Source organism: Pavona decussata, unplaced genomic scaffold (assembly GCF_977016875.1).
Source record: "Pavona decussata unplaced genomic scaffold, jaPavDecu1.1 SCAFFOLD_211, whole genome shotgun sequence".
NCBI classification, from domain to species: domain Eukaryota; kingdom Metazoa; phylum Cnidaria; class Anthozoa; order Scleractinia; family Agariciidae; genus Pavona; species Pavona decussata.
In genome coordinates, this window is record NW_028145616.1 from 332,153 (window position 1) to 360,000 (window position 27,848).

The 27,848-nt window shown below is 38.8% G+C and overlaps 2 protein-coding genes and 1 long non-coding RNA gene across 4 annotated transcripts in view; 2 read left to right on the plus strand and 1 right to left on the minus strand.

Moving 5' to 3' along the window:
* The first annotated feature begins 2,859 nt into the window (after positions 1 to 2,859).
* Positions 2,860 to 10,294, plus strand: LOC146460516 (lens fiber major intrinsic protein-like). The gene is made up of 5 exons (XM_085088129.1): positions 2,860 to 2,987; positions 3,970 to 4,266; positions 5,049 to 5,290; positions 6,364 to 6,444; positions 8,360 to 10,294. The coding sequence occupies exons 1-5, from the start codon at positions 2,960 to 2,962 to the stop codon at positions 8,489 to 8,491; spliced, it is 780 nt and encodes a 259-aa protein (XP_084944255.1). The 5' UTR covers positions 2,860 to 2,959; the 3' UTR covers positions 8,492 to 10,294.
* On the minus strand, positions 10,134 to 14,593 carry LOC146460517 (uncharacterized). Its single transcript, XR_014857611.1, has 2 exons — positions 14,463 to 14,593; positions 10,134 to 12,267 (listed from the first exon to the last, which is right to left on the minus strand). It is a non-coding gene; the product is annotated as an uncharacterized LOC146460517 (long non-coding RNA).
* The window catches only part of LOC146460518 (nicotinate phosphoribosyltransferase-like), a 17,162-nt gene continuing 3,893 nt past the window's right edge, over positions 14,580 to 27,848 (plus strand). For both annotated transcript variants that reach the window (XR_014857610.1, XM_085088126.1), the window contains exons 1-11: positions 14,580 to 14,879; positions 16,996 to 17,157; positions 17,876 to 17,924; positions 18,254 to 18,384; positions 19,048 to 19,360; positions 21,446 to 21,586; positions 23,898 to 23,982; positions 25,035 to 25,115; positions 25,700 to 25,802; positions 26,756 to 26,913; positions 27,422 to 27,529. Coding sequence is in view for 1 of the 2 variants with exons in the window: in XM_085088126.1 (XP_084944252.1) it covers positions 14,651 to 14,879; positions 16,996 to 17,157; positions 17,876 to 17,924; positions 18,254 to 18,384; positions 19,048 to 19,360; positions 21,446 to 21,586; positions 23,898 to 23,982; positions 25,035 to 25,115; positions 25,700 to 25,802; positions 26,756 to 26,913; positions 27,422 to 27,529 (1,560 nt within the window). In the remaining variant the exon portion in view is untranslated. The remainder of the gene's footprint in view (positions 14,880 to 16,995; positions 17,158 to 17,875; positions 17,925 to 18,253; positions 18,385 to 19,047; positions 19,361 to 21,445; positions 21,587 to 23,897; positions 23,983 to 25,034; positions 25,116 to 25,699; positions 25,803 to 26,755; positions 26,914 to 27,421; positions 27,530 to 27,848) is intronic.

Sequence of the window (27,848 nt, forward strand, 5' to 3'; positions counted from 1 at the left end):
TAATATGGTCCACTCCAATACCAAAGCAAAGAAAATGAAAATGAACGCATTAAACATGGCCAAGTGCTCGCTACGAGTCCGTTCAGTCGGTGCGGTCATGTGCCCGACGTCTATCCGAAACTCGGATCAGATTTTGTCCTATGTAATTGCATATCCATGATAATTGCTGGAATGCGGTTGTCATTTTGTTTTTATTAGTTTGTTTGTTTTGAATACCTGGTAAAGGAAACAATTTGTACGATATGGAAAATTCCTCTCAATAGCTTTCATTTTGCACCGGTCATGCAAAGTCAACGTTTTAAAAAATATACCGATACTAGCCGACCCTCTCCAGTGTGCTAGTGTTGGCACAGATTTTAAACGAATGGTTGTAAAGGTGGATTTCCACTGTCGCGTAAATGTTACGCGCGTACAGACGTAAATTTAGCCTGCTTTACTTACGTAAATAGTTAAGAAGCGACGTATGAACGGCTTGCGTAAACGTAAAAAGTTTAGCATTGTTAAGATATAGTTAACAATGTGGTGCGTGGTGCCCTTCATCCTTGGAGACCCAGGGGCAGTTGGTGGGGTAAAAGGGATCTAAGTGGGCGAAAGTTTACTATAAAAATCCCTTTTACCCCACTAACTGCCCCTGGGTCTCCGATGATGGGTGCCCTTAGATGTTGTGAAGAAAATAAGATGTATCAGTGAGTATAGTTTTGAAGAGTTTGTTTAAAGCCTTCTGCGAAAAAAAAAAATCGGAAATTGGTTCTTGGCATTCCAACAGAAATTATTTATAACCGAAGATAACTTCGCCTTGGCCTGTTCTTTCCCCTTTTGTAATTTACCTCAAGATTTGCAAATTTTACAGAGCCTAGCTTCTTCGTTCTGCTGGAAGAGGAAATTTCCCTAGCAATTTGCCGTTCGTCCGTTTTGGAAGTAGTCAGTCGTACTTTCTCACAAAGCGAAACATCGCCAACAAACTGCTGGACATACTGTTAATCTCACATACAATGCCCCATTTGGCCACAGTGTGAGAAGAGGTTCCTTGGTCGTCCTATTGAAGACATCCACGATTTCCTATCGTGGGATACGATATATGTCAGCACGGTGTCGCTGCGATATGATATCGTATCCTTTTTGTGTGGATTTGGAAATTTTTTGGCGCGTGCACCCATACGAGTACGTAAGTTAATTATAAAGCAAAACCTATCTCTGATTCAATCCCATGAAAACATTCTCACACATCAGTCTTTTACCAGCTGTTTTTATAAACTATGAATTATTTCAAATTCAGCAAAATAGAATTTCTTAGTTGCTACGTCCTTTTTATAATTGAGTCTGTGAAACTGAAGAGAGATTTAATCCACCGAACAGAAAAAAGATGGCGACTGGCCATATTAAGCCATAATTTTTAGCTAACAAAAAAACCTAAAAACGCTCATAAAAAGGCACTGAAAAATCCTTAAAATGGCATCCTGTGTGCCTATAGGCTCTGTCAGCTTCGCAATGTGTTGTGGTAAAATGTACACACGCCATCTTCTTCCGTACGGTGGATGGTAAACTTTTCTAACCTAACACTACTCTGATCGCAGAGGTTGTTTTTTTCTTCTTTCTCCTAAAAAAATTCGTTGCTTGTTGTCCCCGGCTCGCAGCTCAATGCTGTTTGCGGAGAAAGAAGAAAGAGAGCCTTTGGGTAAGTTGCCACGTGCAACTCGCTCGCAACTTGTAACTTTTTTTTACATCAACTCCTTAGATATCTTATGTTCTTAAAACTAGCATATAAAACCTCGAAGCTTAGCGGGCTAATATTTGTTTTCTTAAGATCAAAAAATACTGGTCCGCGGGACAACTATCAGCCGAAACAAAAACATTTTATTGCTTAGAAGAAAATTTAACCTTGAGTTTGCACTATTTGCTGTTAAAGGCGCAATGTCATCTATTTTTAGCGTCACTTTGGTTAGCCAAAAAAAACCACATTTGTTTCGATGTAAACGTTCAAATAATGGTTCAGTTATGTTAATAATAACCCTACTACTACACAGAGTTTAGAATTAATTATCTTTGGACCGGTTGCGGATGGCTAGGATGAAGTTGGATTGCAACTTGAAAACATTTGTTCGCCATTAAGTTCTTCCAGTGTATAGGCCTTATCACGGTTTTCGACGCCATTTTGACGAGTAGGCAAACAGGCTTGAAATAACAGTGTTTGTATGGAAATCAGATGTCAAATTACTTTCATAAAACATCGCTTCTGAAAAATTCATGAATTGGAAACTTTTAGCACTAAAAAAAGGATTTTAGGAAAAAAAATTGGAGGGATGTAGCTGTGCCAGAAATTCCATATACTTGTCTGTAAAGCGAACCAGCCGTGAACTGCTACCAAAAATAGTTCGGGGGAAAAAAATCAGGGAAATGTATGGAAAGTTCAAAACACGACTGGACGCTTTCTGGTACAGCTACATCGCTCCAATTTTTTTCTTAAAATCCTTTTCCTAATGCCAAAAGTTTCCAATTCATGAATTTTTCAGAAGCAATGTGTTATGAAAATTATTTCACATCGGATTTCCATACAAACACTGTTATTTCAAGCCTGTTTGCCTACTCGTCAAAATGGCGTCGAAAACCGTGATAAGGCCTTTTTTGGAGAAATCACCAAAAAACTGGTTTTAGTTTAGTCTTCCTCAGAGAAATCACTTAATATTTGTAATTCCGGGTGCACGAAGAACAATTTCACGTCAGAGAAAAGGTTCTTTGACAAATATTTGCATTCAGTTTTGACTGAAAGCAAAATCTCCGTGACAGTACGGTTTGTCACGGTTGTGCCATTTGTTGATAGAACACAGAAGTGTTTGTTTTCACACTGACAGTTCAACCTTGAGAAAACAATGTTTGATTTAACTTACTGTGTGGTGGAATGCATGAAACAAATAGCTGAATCACTTCGAAACACTTAAACAAAGAGCAGTGAAAACGGAAGATGGCAAGGAGATTTCGCTCACCAAGAGGTACGTCTTTACTCTGATTTAGTTCTTAAAACATGCAGGCATCCCTACCCTAGGTACAGCGTTTATTGAACATATACGGGAGTTGTCGAATTTTTGCTTAATAAGCACTCAAGGGTATGTCGCGAGGAACCACAGTTGCTGGTATCATTTATTGATTCTATACTTGAAATGGTTCCGAAACAGACTTAAACTCTTTGATCTGAGATGGGTGTTAGCAAGTGGCTTGCTTCAGATTCGTTTTCACAGAAGATCAAATGAAGCTCAATGATAGCAAGACCCAATTTTCGTCCTCTTTCAGTTTGAGCAAGCTAACACAATTTGCTCTCGGAAGACGGCAAACCATTGGAGCTATAAAACGACATTGAAATCTTGAAACTCTTAAAATTCTTTTAAGCGTTACGTTTGGGAAGACTTGTTCTCTTTGCGAATACAAGGCCGTCGAAGATAGTACATGCATGAAAATTTTACAGTAGGCCAGATGTTTGCGATTCTGAGTTGAAACCCTCGATCGACAATTTTCTTTCTCGTTCAGTGTGGACAAACTACCAGAGTTTACCTGTTCCAGCGGCAAACGTCAGGATCAGCGATGGCTTGAAACTTTCGCTTAATCTAATGAATATTTGAAAGTTTTGTTTGAATGTTTGCTATATTTGCTATTTCACTGTGATTCTCTTCGAGAGCGCCGGAATGCGCGTCTACTGGCCAGAGTGCAGGTTTGAGAGTTCAATCTTAAACAATAAGAATTAAATGCACAGAAAATGCTTATTACTAGCAAACAGGTTTATTTCTGCAAGTAACAATTATATACAGTCAAATATATACGATCAACTTGCAGAATTTCTTGCCGGCGAGGGAACTTATATCTTTGATGTCTTATGATCGCTCGCATACAATCTTCCCCTTGTGTGAAGCCCCAAAAAAGGTGTAACTACTCCGTTTTGGAGAACAATCCAGATACATGAGGTTTTATTTTCTCTTACAGTTGGTCTCAGTGAAGCATTTTATGTAGACTTCTGGCTCGCCATACTCGCCGAGTATCTCGCAACATTGTTTTTCTTGTTCGCTGTCTCCGGTTCCTCACTGAGATGGGAAGGAGCACCAACCATTTTTCAACAAGCTCTTGCAGCGGGCCTTTGCACAGCGTCTTCAATTCAAGCCTTCAGATCTGTGAGTTTGCCGCTAGTGCACGCTAATCCAGCAGTTTCAATGGCCGCGTTCATCACTGGGGATGCTGGTTTGCTTCGAATGGTTTGCTCGGTCGTGGCACAAATGTTTGGAGGTGTGATAATATATATGTTTGCGTTTTTGCTTTCAGCTTCATAGATCTATCACTAGGCGAGAGAAATCTGAAAACACGAGAAAGATAGCCAGCGATAAAAAACGATAAGGAAATTTTTCAGTGTCATATTCTCTCGTGCTTTTTTTTCTTTTCTCGCTCGTAAAGTTAACTGATTCTATTGTCAGAAAGGTAAAATTAAGATAACGTCTATTTCCAACAAATACAGTTCAAATAAGATCCTGCTACCTGCTAAACAACTGTGGTATGCTCAAGAAATATCAAACATTGAGTTTATGGATCGAGACTATACTTGTACACTTTCACAGAACAAGCAAGGATATACTGTCGTTTAGAGATTCAGCTATTACACAGCCGATGGAACGGCCTTTACAGACTTTTTTTCGCAGGGTCATAGGATTGAGAATTTTGCAACTGCTCATGAATGTGTAAACTGAAGAAGAAAACTATTAGAGCAATATCAGTGCTTGCATTAACAGTCGTGTACAGGTGTAGACCGAGTAATTTAGTTCAATGAAGTTCTTATGCTCTTTTGAAATTGTATAGTAAAGTTAATCAGAGGCTAGGAGCTATTTTGTCAGGTCAACCAGAGCGCATGCATGTAAGTGAGCGTCTTTAAATTACGATTTACGACAGGTCTGAAACATAAGCTTTACGTGAGCTATCACAACTTTGAACGTCAAGGAACAAATCACTTGGAAAACCCACTTTGACGCTGCCTCGGGTAGGCGTATTTCTTTTGCTCATTTTATGCCTTTTTACAGCGATAACAGGCTCAGGAATCGTAATGGCTCTCAGTCCAGAACATGCCCGAGGAAAGCTTGGAGCGACTATCCCTGTAAAGGACGTGAGTGCTTACCAGGCCTTTGGAGTGGAGCTGATTGCGTCATTTCTACTTGTTCTCACCATGCTAGCGTCCATTGATGCTAACAAAGATGCAGCACGCAGGGATTATGGGACAGCCGCTGCACTCGGTGTGGTTGTGACTCTATGCTATCTTATAGCGGTAAGCCAAAACAACGATTTAAAAAAAAAATCATGTTATTTCTTGAACATTGAATGTATGGGGTTTTGCACTTTTCTAGCGTGTTTGTGCCGTATAATTAGGGCCATAACTTGAAGAACGAGGAGTGAGGGGGAGAAGACTGGTTTAATTTTTTTGTAAACCGAATGTTATCTAGGAAAGAAATGAGAAGAAAAATTCTAGACAGCGCGCCACCAAGAGTACTTCGGAGAGTACTTCGCTGAAAACTTACAAAAACCATAGCATTTAACAGTAAACCCTTGATGAGATTTCAGCCAACAAACCTGTCGAGCAGTACCGCTGGCTACCGGAGGTCCTCTTATCTTTTTAACACCTTTTAAAAACTTTTAAAAACTTTAAAACTTTTAAACAACTTTTAGCAAACGAATCAATACTACGATAATGTAGCATTCATAAACTGCTTTTTATCCTCTATATAATTTTAATTTTTTTTTTTATCAATTTTATCCCTTATTCCATTTTATTTATTCATTCATTTTTATCGACACATGCCTGTTAACTAATTGGTACAGTTTTTGAAATAAACCATATAGCTAAGCGCATGTTTTTCCACGTTAAATGAAGTTCAGTTTAGTTCAGACTACGAAAGACGTTAACAGGTCAGTAAGACTTCCCTTTTCCAACTGAAGTGTCCAAAACGCAAGTGTACATGCTGTCGTTGCTTGATATGAGCAGCTGGGATTCTTAAGCTAGGACTAAGACACAGTCAAACCGTCGTAAATGCAACGATCCAAATATAATTTTGCAAAGAACAAAAAAAAAAACATACAACTGATACAAAGTGTGCAAGGAAAAGGCTTGCAACTAAAGGAAAGTCATGACCGTTGCCACTTCCTTTTTTAAAAGCTCATTTATCCAATTAATCAGGTCAGCGTATAAACAACATTTTTCGCAAACAGAGTACCCTATCATGCAAAAAACAAAGGAAACTGAAAGTCTTTTCGTCTTTCTTCCGTTCTCTGCGTGCCTTGATATTATTAGTGAGACTCAAAAACTGGATTAATCTCTGTTGTTCTGTGTTTTTTGTTTTGTAGTTACCAATCACTGGCTGTGGTGTAAATCCAGCAAGGTCCTTTGCACCTGCCGTTCTTACAAACACGTGGAATGATCACTGGGTAAGAGTTCTAGAAAACAAAACAAATGCTGCGCCTATAAGGACGAAGAAAGGAGAGTTCGAGGGCGCGCAAGGGGAGATAGAAGTACCCCTCCCCGACCCTCCCGCCTCTTTCTTCCTTCTCGGTTTGGCACGGCTCAATTTTCGCGCTTCGCACTCGCGAGCCTCCGTTTCCTCCTCTTTTTGGGCCAACCTAATCTCGCTCCCAGATCTCTCACATTTTCACATTTCCAAAACTGCCGAGTGAGATCTGGGTATGAGATTAGGGCTAACCGAATGGTCTATTTTTTAAAGTCTTAAATCATAATTAGAACGGCTGACCAACCAATGGCGCTCGGATTACATATAGAATAAATGATTTCATATCTCTTTTGGAAGAACGTAAACTAGAGAACCCAGGAATTGACCTGGAGGACGAGCAAAGCTTGTGTGACTGAGTATAACAGCAAAGTCCCAGTGTTCAGTGGCGGTCGCCTTGCAGCATAGGGACCATTCGGATCTGAGTTCGACTTTCAAATCATTTCAAACCCGTCAGGCCGCCAGCACTCTCACTCCTCCCCGTTGCTTACCAGCAGATACGCAAAGAAGCAAGCTTGCTATGTCAGTCGGTTGATTTTCTATACCACGCAAACTATATTTGAAGGGTCGTACTCGTAGTCGATCTCGTACCCTTCAAATCTGTAGGGGTCAGTCAATAAGAACCAACTAGGCGTACCTTTTTCAAAACTCCCGAAAGCTTTTCAGGCTTGATAAACAATTTTGCATGCATGCGCAATTTTCATTACCACAAGTTCCATGAGAGTTTTGATAATTTTGAAAGCTAAAACGTTGAAATTTGCGCTAAAACGAGCACCAATTGAAAGGAAATGGATTTGAACAATGCCTCTCCAGACCAAGAATCCTTCGGGAGTTTTGACAAACGGACCCCAGGTGTAATGTGTGGGTAATCAAGCTGTTGCTGTATCTCTCACCAACAATTCACTTTATACCCAACAACTTTTCCTTAATCTCCAATGGTATACTCCAGGTCCCGGTTGTTCAAAGAGCGGATAACTCTATCTAGCAGATAAATCGCTACCCAGTGGATAAAATGTACTCCAACCAATACATTTTATCCACTGGATAGCGACTTATACGTTGGATAAAGTTATCCACTCTTTGAACAACTTGGGCCTGAACGCATCTCACACTCCGGTGAGACGTGCGCTCTGCAGCCATCGTCCTTCCCGGAGCCTACGATCTCTTGGATAATTTAAAAATCTGTAGGGCTCTGGGGACGAGAACGGCTCTGCAGGATACCGGGTGTGTGCCACATTCATGTCAATCTCGTATCTCGAGTCTTCGTTCGTTACTGCGCATGCTTGGGGGTCGGGAACGATAACTCTAGGTACGAGATTGCATTCATGTATGATCTTGGTAAATTGCCTTGCTCGGAATGAGTCTCCCGGTAGTTTTAAGCAAAATACTTAAAATGTTCTCTCCTATGTTCCCAGATTGTTTTCTGTCTTTTTAAAAGACAAACCAAAGTGTGAGCTGATACAGACTGATCTTTAGTATGTTTTAGCCAAAAAGTTAAGTTGCAGAAAGTTTAAGGAAACGGAATTTTATTCCATGAATTTACCAACCGTTGTTGGATTTACGAATTCAAAGTGCTAGCTGACCGTTTCTCGAATTTTTAATAACATATCTACGTCTTCGAAAACGATAGGAATTAGTCTTTAAGTGCGTTGCAAAATTTTGAGACGACATTTAACCGAAGAAAACTGTAAATTTTTTTCACGACTCAATCCCAATTTTTGAGGCAATTAAGGTCATTCGAACATACATCCACCAAACGGAACCGCTGGGTGCCCCTGTTTAAAGCATCGGATCAGTGAAAGAAATTTCAAATATTACACTGCGTTATTTATTTTCAGGTCTACTGGGCTGGACCTATCTTGGCGTCTTTGTTGGCGGCGTTTCTTCACTGTTTGTTGTTCAAGGAGGCTGAATCTCGCCATCGCTTAACTCCCCAGGATGACGAGCACGGCGAACCAATCATAGACTAGTCAGTCAGCGTTGCTATGGGTTACTTCACTTGACAGCTTTATGATTAAATACACACGCAACAATGCAGTAAATAGGTTTTTGAATGATAAAACGTGAAATGGCCGTCGGTTTAAAGTTTTGAAAGGTTTTTGCCATTCCAGCAACAAAAAAACACGAAAAGACAAAACACAATCAGGACCAAAAAACTGTTTTTTTTTTGTTTTTTTTTTTGCCAAAAACTCTCGTTCAGGTTTTGAAAGTGTCTGAAATTAGTTTAATACCAACAAGCTCTTAGCATCAGCAAATAGGTACCTATTAGGTGCATGTGACTACTGCATGCTGCTGTCTACAATTGCAAAACTTAAACTCCCTGAATAAAATATTTTATTGGCACGAATCCTTAACTAGTAAAGAAAGACCCTTCCCAGCCTCGTTCCCAGGGCTTTCCTCCCAAAAATCAGCCAACTCCGAGTTGCTTTGAACCTCATTATGGAAGTGAGGTTTCATGCCAGTTCTTGTAAGAAAATTCATTTTTGTTCAGATGCAAAGCTTTGCACTTAGACTCGCTTTCGTAGTGAGGTTCAGTGGAGCTGCCCGTCCTAATTTACAAGGAAAAAGTCCCTTGGAACGAGTTTGGAATTTCCCCTGCAAAAAGCTTCTTATGTCGTCATACGGTAGCACACTTCGTGTGTTGTCATGAAAGCTTAAGTGCACGATTCTGTTTAACGCTCTGTTGTTGTTGGCGGGAAGGGGGCGGGGAGAGGCAGATTTTGTCACCCTGAATATATTGTAGAACTGCAAAACTATGGCAATAAAACTTGACGAGTCTATAGGATCTATGCGGCATTTCCAAGATTTTGCTTTAAAGCCGACAAAGTGAACTAATGCCATATGATAAGAGAATTCCATCGAGAAATAGTTTTACGAAACTTGACCTTACGGGATTTTTATGACTTATCAACGTATGTCATTTCAATGTCACTGTTATTTACCTAGTGTGATACTTAGCGATTTGAGCTTATACTGATTAATCTTAATATTCAGATACCAAAATCGATGCAGTTATATATATTTACATCGTGTTTTGTTTTAGCTTTTAAACTTTACTTTATGTGAAATACCTGAAAGCAAGCTGGTGTCTCAACACAGACTAACTTTACTTATAGCTAAATATATGACACAATAATCATCTATTGTATTGTATTGTTGTATCGACTTAAAAACAGCCAGCCTTGGATGTCTTGATTTCTTAGAAACCTCAGAATTGACTCAAGAGTGATAAAGAAGAAAGAAACCAAAGCAAAAAAGTTTTTTTTTTCTAAAAACTCCACGTCAAAATGGTTGTCATAAGTTAAACATCAAGTCATTTGAACAACACCAAATTGTTCCCAGGTCAAATTTTAAGGACCTTTACGAAGTGGACTGGTGCTTGGTCAGATATTTAAAAGCTGGGTATGTTTGTAGTGGATACAAGCATTTTCTGCCCTCTGTTCCTCCACTAGGCTATACCGAGTCAGTAAGTATACCTTCATAACTGTTTTACATGAAACAGCATTAGATTTCCTTTGTTTGCCAATTAGAATTAAGCATTTTTCACATAAATTATACACTTCAAGCAAATCGATTATAAGTAGGAAGGAGTAAACATTCAGGAACAATTAATCAGACCTTAACATACTTTATTCTTTTTACGTGTAATAATTATTTACCAATGTCTTTACCTTAGTGTACAGGTGAACTGTTGAGGTACATTTTTGGGCACAACTGAAGTTATGCCAGTTGAAAGTCAGTAATAAATTTAATATTTTATTCAATAGGATATCTATCTGCCATTTGTCTTTTGTTGATATATCAATGTGAAATTTCATTTGACTCAAAGCTAAATTCCAAGGGATTTTGCGGCGGATGTAATTTCATGCTTTGGAGGTGTATGCATTGTGCTTCAGATAGACTTCGAGCAGTCCTACTTTTTCCCTCAGGACATGCGTGCAAAACAACGGTAAAATTGTGCAAATTAGAGAAGTGAACAAGCTGTGGCCTGAAGAAATTGTGCACGCATGACAGAACTTAGAAGAAAGAGACTACTCCATCCTATGCCAGAGATAACCTAAGCTTATAATGTGGCCTGTGTAGAGCGTTTTCTTTCACGTGACTACCGGCCATATTGGTTTACTGAAACAAAAGAAAGTATTTGCATAAAAATAGAGTTCAGTTCCCAGAGGTTTAGTTTGGGACACCAACAAGGCCGCCATTTCTTTGTTTTGGGACACCAACATGGCTGCCGTGACGTCATGTGAAAACACTCTGTAGGGGGGCCATTGGCTATTGCTAAAGTCATAAAAGGAATGGACCCTAGTTTACATTGTACACATTGTCCAGATTGTGCTACATAAAGGAATGAACCCCATCGCCAGAAAGATCACATAAAACTTAGTAAGTTTATTGAGTGTGGTTACTGTTTTATTGCATTGCTCAAATTCCATATGAATGTCTCTTATTCTAAGATGGCATCCCCCAAATCCATACAAAATCTCTTCTTTTTCATATTTTTGAATGCCTTCTACATGGTTCCCATCTAACAACAGAACCTCAAACTTGGTAAACTGACTAATTTAAATGTGATCTTTCTTGTGATGACTCCAATTTCTGATTTAAAAATGAAAATTCAAACACTTGTCCCCAGTATCCATATTTTGAACTCCGGAACGGGCCATTCCACTTTGTTGTGTGACGACTATTGCCCTTTGGAAAAATCAGGTTTAATGACATTATGTACTTGAGAGCTGGTCAAAATTGTGCAAATAGTGAGAGCTTCATGCAGTTTATTATAAACTTAAGTCACGATCATATGTCTCAATCTTTTAGTGGATGAAAACCATTCATCTTAATGCCATGGAGAAGCATAAACAACGATCAACATTTTGAATCCTTACATAATAAAAGAGCTGAATTTTTTTTCAAAAAAGCAACACAGAACCTGAAGGTGTAAAAAGCCTTGCAGCAACTGTGAAAATACTTACAAGCCTGTGGCCTTCCTATTAAAACTTCTTTAGCTCTCACAGAGGAGCAAGAGCCGCCCAGAAAAGGGGTCTGCTGTTGCAGCCCAAAACTTATCGAATTTAACATATTAAATATCAATTTACATAATAATGAAAACAGTCATTGTGCCTTGCAGTAATTAATGTTTTCTTAAGAGGGATCAATGCACAGATGCTTCAATGGTTTACATGTATATTGTATAACTAAGTACTTCTGTCTGGAGGTTATTTCTTGTTGCACAGAGATCATGCATTTTCAGTGCCACCAAGTCAGATTTTCTGTGTGCTACTGTATGTCCACATTAAAGCCTGTTTATTATTTCTGTTGTCAAGGTTCACCATGTCTCTGTGATTTAGTCCTTCACTAAACAGACTTTTAAAAAATGATGTGGCTTTGTTTTGCCCGGTCGCCATTCTGGTGAAACATCCATCCAATTGTTTTAACCAGTACAACAAGGTTATCGGCAAAAGAGAACAAGCTTGTTGACATCAAAATAAGCTGCAAACAAACACTGTCAAGTAATGCTTATTCCATTTTTTCTGCTGGTGGTTGGGCCTGTGAGCTTTGTGCTCCATGGTTTGCCTGTGTTGAGGAACCAATGGTGAAGTTTTCTAAGACCTCAGGGAGACCTGCTGTTGTGACGGTCGTTTGTCCCCTAGCAAGCACGTCTGGAAGTGCATTGCGACGACCAGTACGTCCTGTTCTTACAAAATCATCTATAGCAGCACCACAGTCTGTTGTGTCACATTCTGCCATCCTAAAAATTAATAAATAGTTAATAAAAAAATTATTAATAAATAGATAATTTACATAATAGCCAGTAATAAAAAATCATCAAATATCTAATAAATGAACATAGTTTGTTGTCAGATTCTGTCATCCTGAAATAGTTCCCAAAATAAACAATTATTACAGTGCGCCGCGCCTTAATGTGGCCACCCGACAAACTTTTTTTTTTTAGAAGTAAGCCAATCAGGATACGCGAATTTGATTAATGGTCACGCTTCCTTGCAAAGTCCAATCAGGCAAGTGACACAACAACGAATTATTGAAAACATGTCGTTTTGTACTAAATATGGTTAACTTGTAAAAGAAAAGTTTGTTGGGTGGTCAAGGTAAGGGGCGTCACACAGTAATGAATAATCCTCAAACATACATGTATAAACCAACAGCTAAGATATTCGCTGGAAATATATTTGCTTCAAAATTCAAAGACTGGTTCAGTATGCACAATACAGGGACATAAACTAACAAATTAAATATATACAAATGTATTAATTAAATGAACAAATATTTGATCAAACAAAAATTAATGAATGAATAAATGAACAAACAAAGGAAGGAAGGAATGATAACAACAAAATCATAGGCCGAGCTCCCAGCCACCACGAGGTAGCACATAATTCTGAAAGCTGTTGCCCTAAAGCCTGTAAACAAATTCCTTCTGCTCCTGCTGCTGCTTCTTCTATTCCTACTGAATCAATTTTCCCCAATCAAAAACGTGACTGATAGACAATGATTACCTCCGCTGTCCTTGCAATTAAGGTTACTGTATACCTACAGAGGTGTTTCACGTCCAAGCGATGTAGCACATCTAGTTTAAACTGTAGATATATAAACCTCCATATCAAATTAACGCTTATGGAGCTGGCTATGAAACTATACCAAGAATTTTGAAATAAAATAAATTGTCAAATTTTTCATGACCTCTATATAAAATGTGAGCATTCGAATCACTTTTTGAAAGTCAAAGTGAATTTTGTTTTTTCCTAATTTAATTTGGTCCTCAGTTTCCGGACCCAAAGGGCCAAAAAAAAGGTGTCTTTGTTTTGCCATATTCAATCACAGTGAAAAGTTACAGAACATTTTTGAAATAGGATAAAAAAAGGTGGAGTGATTGTACAAAAAATTGCTCTCGGAGAAAAACTATTTTGAAAGAAAAAATTTGCAGACAAGTTTTTGTAGTTTATAATTTATGTTAAACTAGCTACTGTCCAAATTTGAAGGCAAACAAACAAATTCCCTTTCAGTTTTAGCTCTTTTAAGTGTCTCTCTGAAGTGAAAAAATTGATTTGAGAAAACAGTGCTTAAAATTCGGCAATTCATTTTATTTCAAATTTCTTGGTATAGTTTGACAGCCAGCTCTATAAGCTTTAATTTGATATTATTATAGCGTTCAGGTATCTACAGTTTAAACTGGACTCCCTACGTTGCTTGGACATAAGACACCTCTAAAGGTATACAGATCTTCCGTTTTGATACTTTTGTAAATACAGTACACTTAATTTCAGTAGTCAGCCCCGCTGCAGATAGAATCATCTGTCGATCAATACCGTCTGTGAATTAGCACCCAAATCCTTGTTCTATACCCCCCCCCCCCCAAACGATGTACCAGGCTCTGAGTACACTCTGTGATTGGCCTTTGCACAAGGCCATATTGTTCGATTGTATAAATTATCAATGACCTCAGATTGCAATGATAATTATTTATTTTCTGCATTATAAATTTACCAAATACATGGAATTTACTACCTCTTAATCTCTCTATTAAAACAAAAAAAGCTTCAAACCTTTTAAAACAAAAACAAAGGAAATATCGAAACGTCTATTCGAAAGCAGAACTGAATACAGGAGTATGAGTAGAAAGTGCAACCGAAAGGCTTGAATCACAAAACGAATAGAAAATCATCTTGTCTTTAAACGTGCGCCCGACCAAAGATTTCCTTTGTATTCGGTTGTTTTGGAACCACAAAGAGAAGGATGTTTTAGGATATGAAATTGTCGGCCGGCGATTCTGTACAATTCGAAGAAAAATTGATTAATTTGCAGCCTCGCTGATATCGATTTCAATGAAAATGCACTGAAATCCCGAGAGCAAACGAGAAGAAAAAAATACTTCATTCTACCTTCAAAAATATACCAAAATTGTTTAAAACCAAGCGTGTTACTTACAGATAAGTTACCACAAGATCCTGGCGAAATGAGGAAGGTTTTTCAACAGAAATTTGGAGAGCTAAAATCAAGCTTCGGCGATGACATAAACAACTTCAAAGAAACCGCATATGCGTGCCAGGTCCCGTATGTGACAAAACATATCTGACCGGCAGGGGGTAAGTAGCAAGTGCGATCAAAGAACAAAAATGGCGGCCGTAGAAGATAGGACGAATTCGAACCCTTTAGTTCAGCCCTTGTTAACGGATCTGTATCAAATCACGATGGCTTATGCGTATTGGAAGAGCGGCAAGGTCATGGACAATGCAGTTTTTGATTTGTTTTTTCGTAGGAATCCTTTCCACGGAGAATTTACTGTTTTTGCCGGGCTGGAAGAATGTGTACATTTTGTAAGAAACTTCCACTTCTCGGATTCAGGTAGGACAAACGATTAAGAAGAAAACTTATTTTGCTGGCAGCTGCCTCAGATTGGCCATAACCGCTCTACGTTTTGTTGAAAGCGGAAAGAATAAGTCTTAAAGTAGAACAATTAAGCAATATTATTTTATAATTGATGCTAAAGTTGGCGTGACATAAGTGCCAGGCTTCAGCTTAAAATTAAGCTTACATAATATTTGTAGGCATGCAATTTTGTGAGTGACTTTTACTTTGCATTATGCACGCTGTTTGCGTTTCAGTTTGTGTGCTAGATATATAAGGAAATCATCCTGAAAGGAATTGATTGCACGGTTTATAAGTAGGGAGTTTATATGTATATTCGGAAGCCCGCCCTCTAGATCTGTGAAGTCTCCCGCGGCCTTGAAACACTGATGTCGTGTTCAACATGTGGCAGGCGTGTGACAAAGCTACAGTCCAAGTCCCTTGACCTTTTCTGTACACTGCTCAGATGTCCTATAAGTGTCACTGATCATGAATGGGCTACGTGCACGATTCATGTTCAGCTTGGTCATTTACTGCACTTTGTTACATTATGTACATGTATGCATCTTTGTGCTGTAAATTTTGGTCAATGAAAAAATTGCTTCAGTGTTATAATTAATTAATTAATTAATTAATTAATTATTGACCCCACCCTAGGTTCGCAACTTGTACCTGACATGATCAATTACCATTTTCTTCAACTTCAAGACAAGTTTTCAAGAACATAGTTATTCCCCTGCAGGGAAAAAGGCAAGATTTTTAAACGGCCCCATATTAAAATTTATGCAAATTATAAAATACACATTTTTTCTGTTCCTGACAGAGCAGTTGAATGCTTTTTAATTAATGTATGGATCATGCATGAATTATGTTTCAAAGTATAATTTGACACTAATTAAGGCAGCTGATTTCCACATGCTACTGAAAATTAGTAATAAAGCCTTTAAGAAAATATTTACAAACAAGCAAGGACAGATCTTCAATTCTCAAAATTTTTTTGTGGGGTTGGGGCTTCCTAGTTGAATAGAACCCATGTATTAATATTTTGGGTAGTGGAAATATGGAAAAATGGAAAGCACTCAATCAGGGTTAAATGAATTTAAGAAAAATCTGCAAACTAGATTTTCAGGCCTATGGAGAAAGTTTGGAAATTAAAAAATAAAGTCTGGAAAAATGGAAAAAAAGGCCAAGTTTTTCTTTTCAAAGCTACAAGAAATGCTTAAAATTTTTTAAGTGAAATCATTGTCAGCTAGTGAAATTAAATTTCATCCAAAGTTTGTCTTGGAAAAATATGGCCTGACAGGAACAGTATCGTAGTAGTAAGATCTTTTGTAGGATTAATTCTCAGAATTTTGCAGAGATGTATAGATCCGTGGGATTCTATGCTAGTCATCCTACAGTGTTTTACAGCCCCCTGTACAATCTTATTTACTGTTATAGGATCCTATTGGATTCCTGTTAGGATCATCATACCAAGATAATAACTAAATTATTGTTGGAATGTTAACCTGCTTGTTTCTTCTGTCTGATCCATTTCACTATGTTGAGAACTCAGCCACTCCACTGAGGAGAGTGGATCACATCACGCCAATTCTCTTTAAGCTTCATTGGCTACCCATGTGTAAACGTATCATCTATAAGATTCTACTCATTACCTATAAAGTTTTGAACCATTTTGCACCCAAGTATTTGACTGATCTACTATGTTAGTAGTTCTTTTTATCTTATGAATTAATAAAAACTATTATTATTAATCTTCATCAACTGTTTAGGCGTCTTCGTTCTAGTGCTAATGACAACCTGCAACTGCACAGACCAGTATTTTGGACAAAGAATTATGGTGGTCACACTTTTTCATCTTGCGTTCTTGCACTTTTGAGCAATCTTCCTATTGATGTGACTGGAGTGCTTCATCTGTTGGGTCTTTTAAAAACAGGCTTAAAACTTTTTAATTAATTTTGAGTTTGAAGGAATGATCTTGAATTATTTCATATTTTTGTAATCTATTCAATGTATTGTAAGAACATCGAGATTTTTATGTAATGCACTACAAATAAATTATTATCATCATCATCATCATCATCATCATTATTATTATTATTTGTAATTTCAGACATATCTTATCTCAAGACGATACTGCCAGCAACAGTAGAAGAAGACTTTTACAAATTTCTCCGAGATATTGACACAAGCAAAGTCACTCTTACCTCCATCCTGGAGGGAAGTTTAGTGTTTCCTAAAGTCCCACTGATGAGATTAGAAGGACCACTGCCAGGTATCCATAGCTTTGAAATATATGTTTAATATTAATTTATTATTTTTTCATTGCCATCAAATCTCCAAATAGCAAACATACAATGCACCTGTACATGTGTCACAAAGGAATTTGGCTATAGTCTGAGACAAGTGTAACTGTGATTCACTTGTACCTACTCTCACCCCTTAGTCTACACTTGTACCTACACTCATCCCCTAGTCCACGCTTGTACCTACACTCACCCCCTAGTCTACACTTGTACCTACACTCATCCCCTAGTCTACACTTGTACCTACACTCACCCCCTAGTCTACACTTGTACCTACACTCACCCCCTAGTCCACGCTTGTACCTACACTCACCCCCTAGTCCACGCTTGTACCTACACTCACCCCCTAGTCTACACTTGTACCTACACTCACCCCCTAGTCTACACTTGTACCTACACTCACCCCCTAGTCCACACTTGTACCTACACTTACCCCCTAGTCTACACTTGTACCTACACTCACCCCCTAGTCCACACTTGTACCTACACTCACCCCCTAGTTCACACTTGTACCTACACTTACCCCCTATCCTCTGTCCAGGATAAATGTCAAATGTGCAGTCGTTTTGCCATAAGATGCTTTAAAACTTGTCCAGTGTCTTCCATTATTCAGATGTTTGGTGTGTTGGTTGTGATTAATTTAGTTTAAGTAGTTTAATTGCTTTGATTTCTTGACTTGTCTTTCAGTGATCCAGCTTATGGAAACAACCCTTCTCAATTTAGTGAATTTTGCAAGGTATGTACATAATAGCCGAAATTTTCAATACTGTACATATGTAACTTTTGTTTTGTCATAGTGGTGAACTTATTTTTGTTATAGTCTATTAAAATATTAAGTGCGCCTGATCAACTTGTACATATACACATGTAGTTAAAACCTGCTCCTGAAATCCTCACAGTCAATTTGCCTGATTGTAGGAAGTACAAAGATATCTTGGCTAAATCTTGTTGCTTGACCTTACTTTGTTGAAATTCTTACCACTATAATAACTATATTTGATTAGCTATTATAGCTGCTACTCATTGATGAATGATATGATCTAATTGTACTGTTTTTCTTTACAGTTTAGTTGCTACCAATGCGGCTAGATTCCGTCTTGCAGCAGGTTGGGACAAAAGCTTAATAGAGTTTGGTTTGAGAAGATCACAGGGACCTGATGGTGGATTATCAGCATCAAAATACTGTTATATTGGAGGTGAGTTTGCAGGTGTTAAACTTAATTTAATAGCAATCTTCTTGATCAGTGATCGTGTTGAGAAAGAGTATGACAATGACTACAGTTTAGAAACTTTTGGATGCAAGGGACCAAACAACGTAAAATACACTGTTCTGAATACGTTCCGTTGCCGGATCCCTTGTAGTGGAAATACACGTGCCAGTTGTCACTTTACGTGTAAATAAACCAAACTGATTGCAGGGTTGACACTCAGGCAAAGGGCTTATTTCTTTGTAACTCTAGCCCTGGAGAAGACTAGTTGTACTAGTTGATATATTGGCCCAAATAAATAAGCCCTTTGCCGTAGTGTCAGCCTTGCAATCAGTTTGGATTACTACAATTTACTGTGATGATAATGACAATGACAATGGCAATGGCAGTGATAGTAATGGCAACATCAATGGTGACTGAATGGTGATGGTGATGATGACAAGAATCGTGGTAATGATGATGATGATGATGATGATGATGATGATGATGATGATGACATTGCAGACAGTTATGTATACTGTGAACTCCTACATCGATGTCAGAAGTCAGCTTGTCCTTTGTCAAAGTACTTTAAGCCACCTCTACTGACTCTTACCTTTAAAACTTATTTACCTGTTGTGGCCGTTCAAATGTTTAAATCTTTTTCTTCAGGGTTTGATGGTACCAGCAATGTCTTAGCAGGCAAGTTATGTGGTATTCCTGTAAAAGGCACACAAGCTCATGCTTTCATCACATCATTCACACCAAACGAACTTCCACTTGTCGGCAAGCTACAGCCAGCAGACGCAAGTCAAGAACCAAAGGTCTTCTTCCCAGTTGTTTGTGATTGGCTGAAGAAGGTGACGCCGGTGTTGCGTGTTTTAGAGAGTGAAGTTCATATGGGAGAACTGGCGGCATTTTCTGCATACGCTGTGGCCTTTCCAAAGATTTTTTTAGCACTGGTAGATACATATGATGTCATGAGGTACAGAATTTGTATTAATATGGTTATCAAGTTGCAAAATTGATTTACATGTATGATATGCCAGGCAAATAATTAAAGGGTTGATAGCACAAATGGCTAAAATTAAGGTTGAATTTTAGGCCGAGTTTTTGAGTTTAGTGTCTGAATTTTGCATGTCACCTCAAATTTACCGGAAGTCTGAAAACATCGCCCTGTGGTTTATTTCTGCTGGTTTTCACTTACTTTTTGAGTCAAAAACGAGACAAAAATATTGAGGATGAGCATGGAAATTCATCATAACATGGTTATGCTCTGGGCTCTTCAATTTGTTGGCCTTAACATTATAGCAACTTTCAAATTACTTTCGACTTCATTAATCTTGAGAATGATGTGTTATTCAGTTAGTGACGCAGGAACACTCGGAAAAACAAAATCCGAGTGCTCCTATCAGGAGTCGAAGCTAAGACCTTCTGATAACTATTTCGGGTGCTCTACCACTGAGCTACCGGAGACTCGTGGGAGCTAAGGCCATTAAACTAGGTTCATGGGACAAATATCCTGCATACTGCTAGGATTGGAATGTCATGTGTGGCATATACGCAATGGAATAAATGTGATGGAATATTTTAAGCCTGGTGAATAAATGAGAATGATGTGTTATTCAGTAAGTGACACAGACATGTTCGGAAAAAAAACCTTTCTAGTTAAATACAGTTGACAATAACACTGGACCCACAAATAGCATTATTTTGCTAATCTAGGCGGGTAGTGTAGAATTTTTTACCTAATTACACAGCAGAATGCAAATTGTATGTGTATTTTGTCAGTCAGATACGAGCGTAAAGTTGGATTTGAGTGGCAGTTTTTTTGAGAGCGTTAAGTGAATTTCATCGGGGGCACCCAACAGTTCAATTCAGTGGATATATTTTTGAATGACCTCAATGGCCTCAGAAATTGGGAATTTGTCGTTAAGAAAATCTGCAATTTTGTTCAGCAAAATTACAGCTCAAAATTCCATAACACTGGAAAACTAATTAACTTCGTTTTTGCAGAGGCAAATACGTTATTAAAAATGCGAAAAGAGGCCAGCTAGCATATGATTGTTTTCCGTAAAGCCAACAACACCTCGTACATATTTTTCGTAAACCAACAACACTTCGTACATGTACACACGGGTAATAACAGACTCGTACCCAGTCGCTATTTACGTGTTTTGTGGGGTGAGAAGATTGGATACGAGGATTGAGGTTTGAGGCGCGCGGGGTTGCGCGCGGGGTGCCATGGCTCACCTCTTCCCATGACACCCCGCGCGCCTCAATCCATCCTCGTATCCAGTCTTCTCATCCCACAAAACACGTAAATAGCGACTGGGTACGAGTCTAGGGCAATAAGGTTCCGTTCCCTAAACTTTTCGACAATTTAGATCAAACTGTGTCAGCTTATACAAGTATGTCTTTAAAAGAACTCAAAACGATCTGGAAACACGGGAAGACGACATTTTTAGTGTTTTCTCGTTGGTTAAAATGTCGTGGGCCATGAAACGATGTGGGAATGCTGGATACAACAGCTTATTAACTATTTTGCGTTAATTTCCTTGTTGGCTGGCCCTCGTTTTTCTCTCATTTTGTTTGAAGTTCGAGAAATTAATCGTTTCCTCGAATCTGTCATCGAGATCCTCGAAAAATTCTTCGAGCGGCTCGATACTCGATACTCGATAACTTCGAAGATCGTGAATCGAGTTTCGAGTCAAGACTGTCAACTTACTTTTGCACGTTGCTGTATATCAAACACGAGAAAGAGTGTTACACCTGATCTCCAAACACTGAGAAATAGGTCGAAAGAACGAGACGCAGCCGAGTTTTTTAAACCAACTTCCAGGTGTTTGAAAATGGGATGAAACAGTCTCTCTCGAGTGTTTAATCTAGCTTCTCAAGCCATTGATAATTCTTGGAGAAATTCAAAGCAAAACTTCCTGAAATTTTATGATAATTAAGATCACATTTCCAAACCTCCTTCGTGGTAGTGATTTCCTTTGTTTTCTCTTCATGAATTATTAATAACTTTAAGACTCTTTTTTCAAACATTGTGATTTCTTGTTATAATCAGGAGTGGTGTTCCAGGTTTTTGTGCGGTAGCATTGGCTCTTAATGACTTTGGATACCAAGCAGTGGGAGTCAGGCTTGATTCAGGCGACTTAGCTTACCAGTCCAAAGTAATAAGAAAATCACTTGAAAAAGTGGCGGAAGTGTAAGTACTACATATGTATACTGTGTATAATTGCCTGGATAAACTAGGAAACAATGTTGTGGAGGCAAATGTCTCTCAGTTTAGCCACGCGAGAAACATATGTTGCGGAAACAATTTTGCTGCTCGGAAACAAGAAAATTGTTTTGCTCCCCGGACACAAATTTTGCTTCCGAAAAATATGTTTCCCAGTTTAGCCACCACGAAAGCAATGCTGATTAGTTTCCAGTGCTGCTCATTAAAAATGTCTCCCAGCAACAAAGTCAGTTTGTTATTATGCGCATGCGTAAACCTTTGTTTTCCGAAACAATGTTTCCTCGTTTAGCCACTGGGGCAGCAAAACATTTTGTTTGCTTCCCGCTAATTTTGCCACCCTGGAAACATAACAAGAAACAACAGTCTTTCCTAGTATAGCCAGGCCTTAATGCGTCTAAATGTTATTTGGGCAAAGTTAGACTCTAGCCAATGCTGGTCTGCGGCGTTTGGGTGGCCATGCGCGTTTGGTGTCCCATACGGGGTTTTGCAGAGCTGACGTATGTTGCGTTCCAGCTCTGTGAGGACGTAGAGTCGCTTTGAGGATTGAATCTGCTCGTGGCGTGCTTTTCTGTTAGCGTGAGTTAAACTGTCTGTTAAAGGGGAAGTATCATGGGGTTTTTGATATCTTTTGTTAAAAATGATGAATAAGACCTTCAATCAGCTGCCAAATAATTCTAGAATGACGAGAGGAAAGAAATCAACTCATTTCTTGAAAGGAACAACTCGTGATCTGTCCTAGCACATTTTGGAAACAAAAATGCGAGAACTTGAAAAACATTGGCCTAATATTTTTCAAGTTTTAATCCATACCGGCATACTCTGTCTTTGGTCAGAGGCACTACACTCTGTTTTTTTTTATAAGAACCTTTTTTTATAAGAACGTCGAGGCTGAGATTAACCAAAATTTTAAGAACGTATCAAGAACATTCCTCAGGCTGAGAGTCGATCAAGAACGTTTTTTTTTTTTTTTTGTATTTTGCTAATCTGTATATAAAATCAAGGTAACAAATGTAAATTAACCAAAATACTTAAGGGTATGTTTTCATTGTATAACATTAACAATGGTGACACACATCTCGGTTTGTCATAATCACTTTGATAGGTTTCTTGGTCACGTCCGCTTTGATTTACTGAAATACATGTGGTATATACCATGTAATTTTTAAAGAACATCTTAAGAACGTTTTCAGCCTCAAATCACAAAAAAAATATATAAGAACGTTCAGCATCAGCTCCAAAATTAGACGTTCTTATAAAAAAAAAAAACAGAGTGTAATCGACAGTTTTATTGCACTGGGGTGATAATTTATAACACACTTGACAATTATTTCTTTGTTTCTGCTGACAGACAAACATTTTTGAAATGACAGCAAATTTGCATGATACTTACTCTTTAACGTGAAGGCAAACTATAATCTAAACTATGAGGTGGTAGCTTCTAAAGATACTGTGGTGCTTTGTCGGTGGGAGGTGGAAATGAATATTTGGTTTTACCAGCAGAGTTGATTGGAAACGTTACCTCCTCAACTCTTTTGATGATGAACAGTTTTCCTGGGCTTATCCTGCGAAATCGCGCGGAATATCGCGGGATACTTAGCCGCTAATATCAGGGGATACTCCGGGGGAGAAGTTTTAGCGTTGGAATTTTTGGTCGGGGTGTATGGCTTCGTGAATCTAGCTCTTGGCCTCTAAAATTGACAGCCATTTTCAGACCTGTTCTTTAGAATCCATACCCGTTGCGGTAGAACCCATACCCTTTTTTCCAGGCTCTCAGACCAAAATGCTTAAAATCTATACACTTTTTCAGACCAAAACGGCTAGAAAAATCACCCACCCCCCCTCCACCTCTGACCCCGGGTTCTTCCTCTAAAAGATACACACCTTTAGAAACTCTACTGAGCATGTTGTAATCTCCCGTGATCCTACAATAGCAATCCATTGTGTAACCTAACCAGTAAAGTTTGGTACAATTAAGGGCTTCGTTCGATTGACCCTATTCCGGAATAACAAGACATAGAATGATGACAAGAAATCCCGCATCACGAGCGGTTTTTGTAGTTACTGAAGTACAAAATCGCTCTTAAACTATCAAGTGTCAGCGAAATTTTGCAGAAATGCCTTCTCAAATGTACGTACTTGAAAAGAGAAATCTAACAGCTACTCTGTTTATTCTTATTCCGGAATAAGGTCAATCGAACGCAACCTAAGTTGGAAGATTGTAGACCCGTTGTACGCGGTTATAATTTTGTCTTGTTTTGTCATCGTTTGTCTCGTCAAGGTTTGGTTTACCCTGGTTTGCAAAGAGGATTATAGTCGCTAGTAATGATATCAACGAAGACACACTTTTGTCGCTTAATCAGCAGGTAAGTGAAACTTTCCAAAACACGTCAACTCATAAAAAAAACAAACGAACAAAAAAAAAAAAAAAAAGAAACAGCTTTTAAGTGCGGCGACGTTGAATGTCACTTTAAACACAGATCTTGTATTTATTTTGATTGAAGTTCAGTTACCTGTATCTGTTTCATTCATATTAATTTTGTGTGAAAGCGATTTACTTCTTAGGGGCTTCAAGTCAATTCATTTTTGTCCACCAGCAAGTTCATAACGAGAATACTGTGTAGTTCTTCTGAGCCAAAACCTTTTCATGTCTCTTACATTTATCTCTCCCTTAAACTGTAAACTGAAAATAGGATGATTTTGCTCTTGTTTTCAGAGTCTATTCTTTTTTTAACGTTTAGCTCACTGAGACATTTGAAAAGTTTTTGTTTAAGGATATTATTGATGGATTGCATGTGACGTCATGGCGGCCATGTTGGTACACAGGAACAATAACATTTTTCTCCTCTGGGAGCAAACTTCCATTTTTGTGCAAACTATGTGAACAGTATTCACATAGATCCTGAAAACGAAACGTTTTTGTTTGATACAATATGACAGGATCAAAGAACAATTTTTTCTCTAACAAACTTTCTTTTGAGAATGATGATTATTCTAGACAGTGACGCAGGCATACTCGGAAAAAAGAAATCCGAGTGCTCCTATCAGGAGTTGAACCTAAGACCTTCCGATTACTAGTTTAATGGCCTTAGCTCCCACGAGTCTCCTGTAGCTCAGTGGTAGAGCATCCGAACTAGTAATCGGAAGGTCTTAGGTTCGACTCCTGATAGGAGCACTCGGATTTCTTTTTTCCGAGTATGCCTGCGTCACTTTCTTGAATAATCATCATTCTCATTCATTCACCAGGCTGGAAATATTCCATCACATTTCTTTCATAAACTTTCTTTTGTTTTGTACACCAACATGGCGGCAATGCAAATCACCTATAGGATGCACCTTTCCTGTTCCGTGGCCCCCACAAGGTTCGATGTAATGGCATTGCCTTGAACTTAATGTTTTGTTTTTATCTTATTTTCAGGGTCACTGTATAGATTCCTTTGGTATAGGTACTCATCTTGTTACCTGTCAAAAACAGCCTGCTTTAGGATGTGTATTTAAGGTGAGGCAAGAGGCTCTACTGATTGTTTGCGTCGAAAAATGGTTGTGGTGTTTCGATGTTAAACAAGATCTTTATAAGTGTTGGCTGGTCGCGTCACGCACTGCTGAGTACATTCATGGAAAAGGAAAACATGATAAAAAGCTCAAGGAAAGGAAGTATCACTTTTGTTGAGTTTTGAACCCTCAACAGTTTTTGTCACAAAGTGAACTTCATTCTGTCGCGTTTAATGCTGATCTTTTTATGGAAAATGTGATAACACCTAGTGTCTTTTATCGGAAAATTACTCGCAAATGCTTCAACTTTCAGAATTAAATAAACGTAAATACTTCACGCGGGTATATTACGAACTCACAATATGATCAGCTCCCAGTTGGCTTGATAGCTCAGTTGGTAGAGCACTGCACCGGCATCGCAGAGGTCATGGGTTCAAATCCCGTTCAAGGCTGAATAATGTTTTCAGGCTTTCTTTTCGCAACTGCGAGGATCTTTCTTCTATTTTAATTCATGGTGGGCGAAGTTGAATACTTGTTTGCAAAAACTGTTACAAGACAGTAACTTGCTTCAATGTGTTTGTCTTCGTTCAGTTGGTAGAATTAAACGGCGATGCCCGGATGAAGCTGAGTCAGGATATTGAGAAAGTTACTATACCGGGAAAGAAGGAAGCCTTCAGATTATATGGTGGAGATGGTAAGGGCTGTCGACTAACACTAGCTTCCATATTTCAAACTGACTTTGGACACCTTATGAGGTTTACACAATGTCGTATCCTTATCGTCATAGTATTGACGTACACGTGAACAGAACTCCTTTTATTATATAAACACCACTGAAATACCAGGCGAGCTTTCGCCCGAAAACATGATATCTTCACACGTGAAAATAACATGTTATCTTCACACGTGAACAGGTCACCGCTGCTATGGTTACATAATAAATCACGCCTTTTCCAATGATTTGATATTTCATTGGTGTTTATGTAATATAAAGAACATTACATGGCCGCTTGGAGATACGAAATTTCTCTTCTCGTGTTGAAAAATATTTCACTCGTTCGCTGCCCTCACTCGTGAAATATTTTTCAACACTCAAAGAGAAATTTCGTATCTCCGCGCGGTCATGTAATATCCTCTGTCTCCATGATATCTCGGCGTTTGAAGTGAGGTTTTGTTTAGAGCGATTGTCGATCGAGTGTCGTTAAACCAAAACCAAAGTAATTGCTTTGTCGTTTGACCAACAGACGTAAACAGCGCAATGGACCAATCGGAATTCGAGACAAATACGTGTAACCGGCGTCAAGCGCGAGAAATCGCTCAGTGCGAAAGTAGCTGCTGGTTTACGCAGAGAATAAGATTAACCACTTAATTACCGCTGAACTCAAATCAAGCGTCGCTTGCGTAAACGTCTACTTAGCCTGCGAGCAAGTTCTCGGGAGATGGGGGGGGAGGGGGGGGGGGGAGGAAGAGGAGAAGGTTTTCTCCTCAGCCCCCCGTCCGAGAGCTAGCTCGCGGGCTAACTTAGATGAGAGGCCGCTTTCTTCCTTCCGTCAGACCCTGAGCGGGCAAGGGAAGGGGAGCACCCCTCTCCTCCCCTATGCTTGGTAAATTTTGTTTTAACTTTCATTTCTTTTGTGAGTGTTCCAGGTCGTGCTCTTCTCGATCTTATGCAGAGATGTGAAGAGCCTCCTCCCGCTCCTGGCAAGCGAGTGTTATGCCGGCACCCGTTTGATGAGGCCAAGCGAGCATATGTCTGCCCGTCAAACGTGGAACCCTTATACCATGTTTACTGGAAAGATGGCAAGGTACAGAAAGCAAAATTTATTTCGCCAAATACGTTGTTGTAGTGAAGCGGAACATGCGAGTGCTGGGGGTAATCCACTTGCTAGGATTGCCCTATCTTTTGGGAGCAGGGATGGCCTCCCACCAGTGTGGCCCGGGTTCGATTCCCGGAGTTGACGCCATATGTGGCTTGAGTTTGTTGTTGGTTCTCGTCGCTTCTCCGAGGGATTTCCTCCCTCCACAAAAGCAACATTTCCAAATTTCAATTCGACCCGGAAACAGTGGACGAATAGCCACTCTGTGGTTGTGCCACTGAAAATTCCCATTTGTTAATTAATTAATTAATTAATTAATTAATTGCTTGATTGATTGATTGAATGATTGATTCATTAATTATCTCCTTGTGAACAGACGCTTAATTTCAACAATCACCTTAGTGTACAGGGGTGCGTTTAGTTATCAAAGAGTACACAGCAGCACTGAACTGATGCAGACCATTTTTGTTATCTATTTTTTTATAATTATTATTAGATTTGCAGTCCTCTGCCGCCGTTGAAGGAGATTCAAGAGCGAGTAAAGAATTCTCTTAAGATGTTCAGGCAAGACCATCTCAGGGGATTAAATCCAACACCATACAAGGTATTTGTCACACATTTCATTTTTTTCGCGCCAGGGATGGCTCGCATGTGCATTACAGCCGAAACATTTTTCAGGCTTTCTTTTAGCAACTGCCTAAGTTGCGTACTAACTGCGAGGATCTTTCTTCTATTTGATCTTTCATCCGCAGTTCAAAATATATACATGTTTGAAGTTTCATACATTTATATTCAATTTCAGCCGAAAACGCAAGAGCAAGAACAAGTGAACACGTGTGTGAACTACAATAATGCAAACACAAAGCAAGTACTGACGCAAGAAATAGAAAAAAATTTCAGTTCCCTTCTCTACAATTTGAATT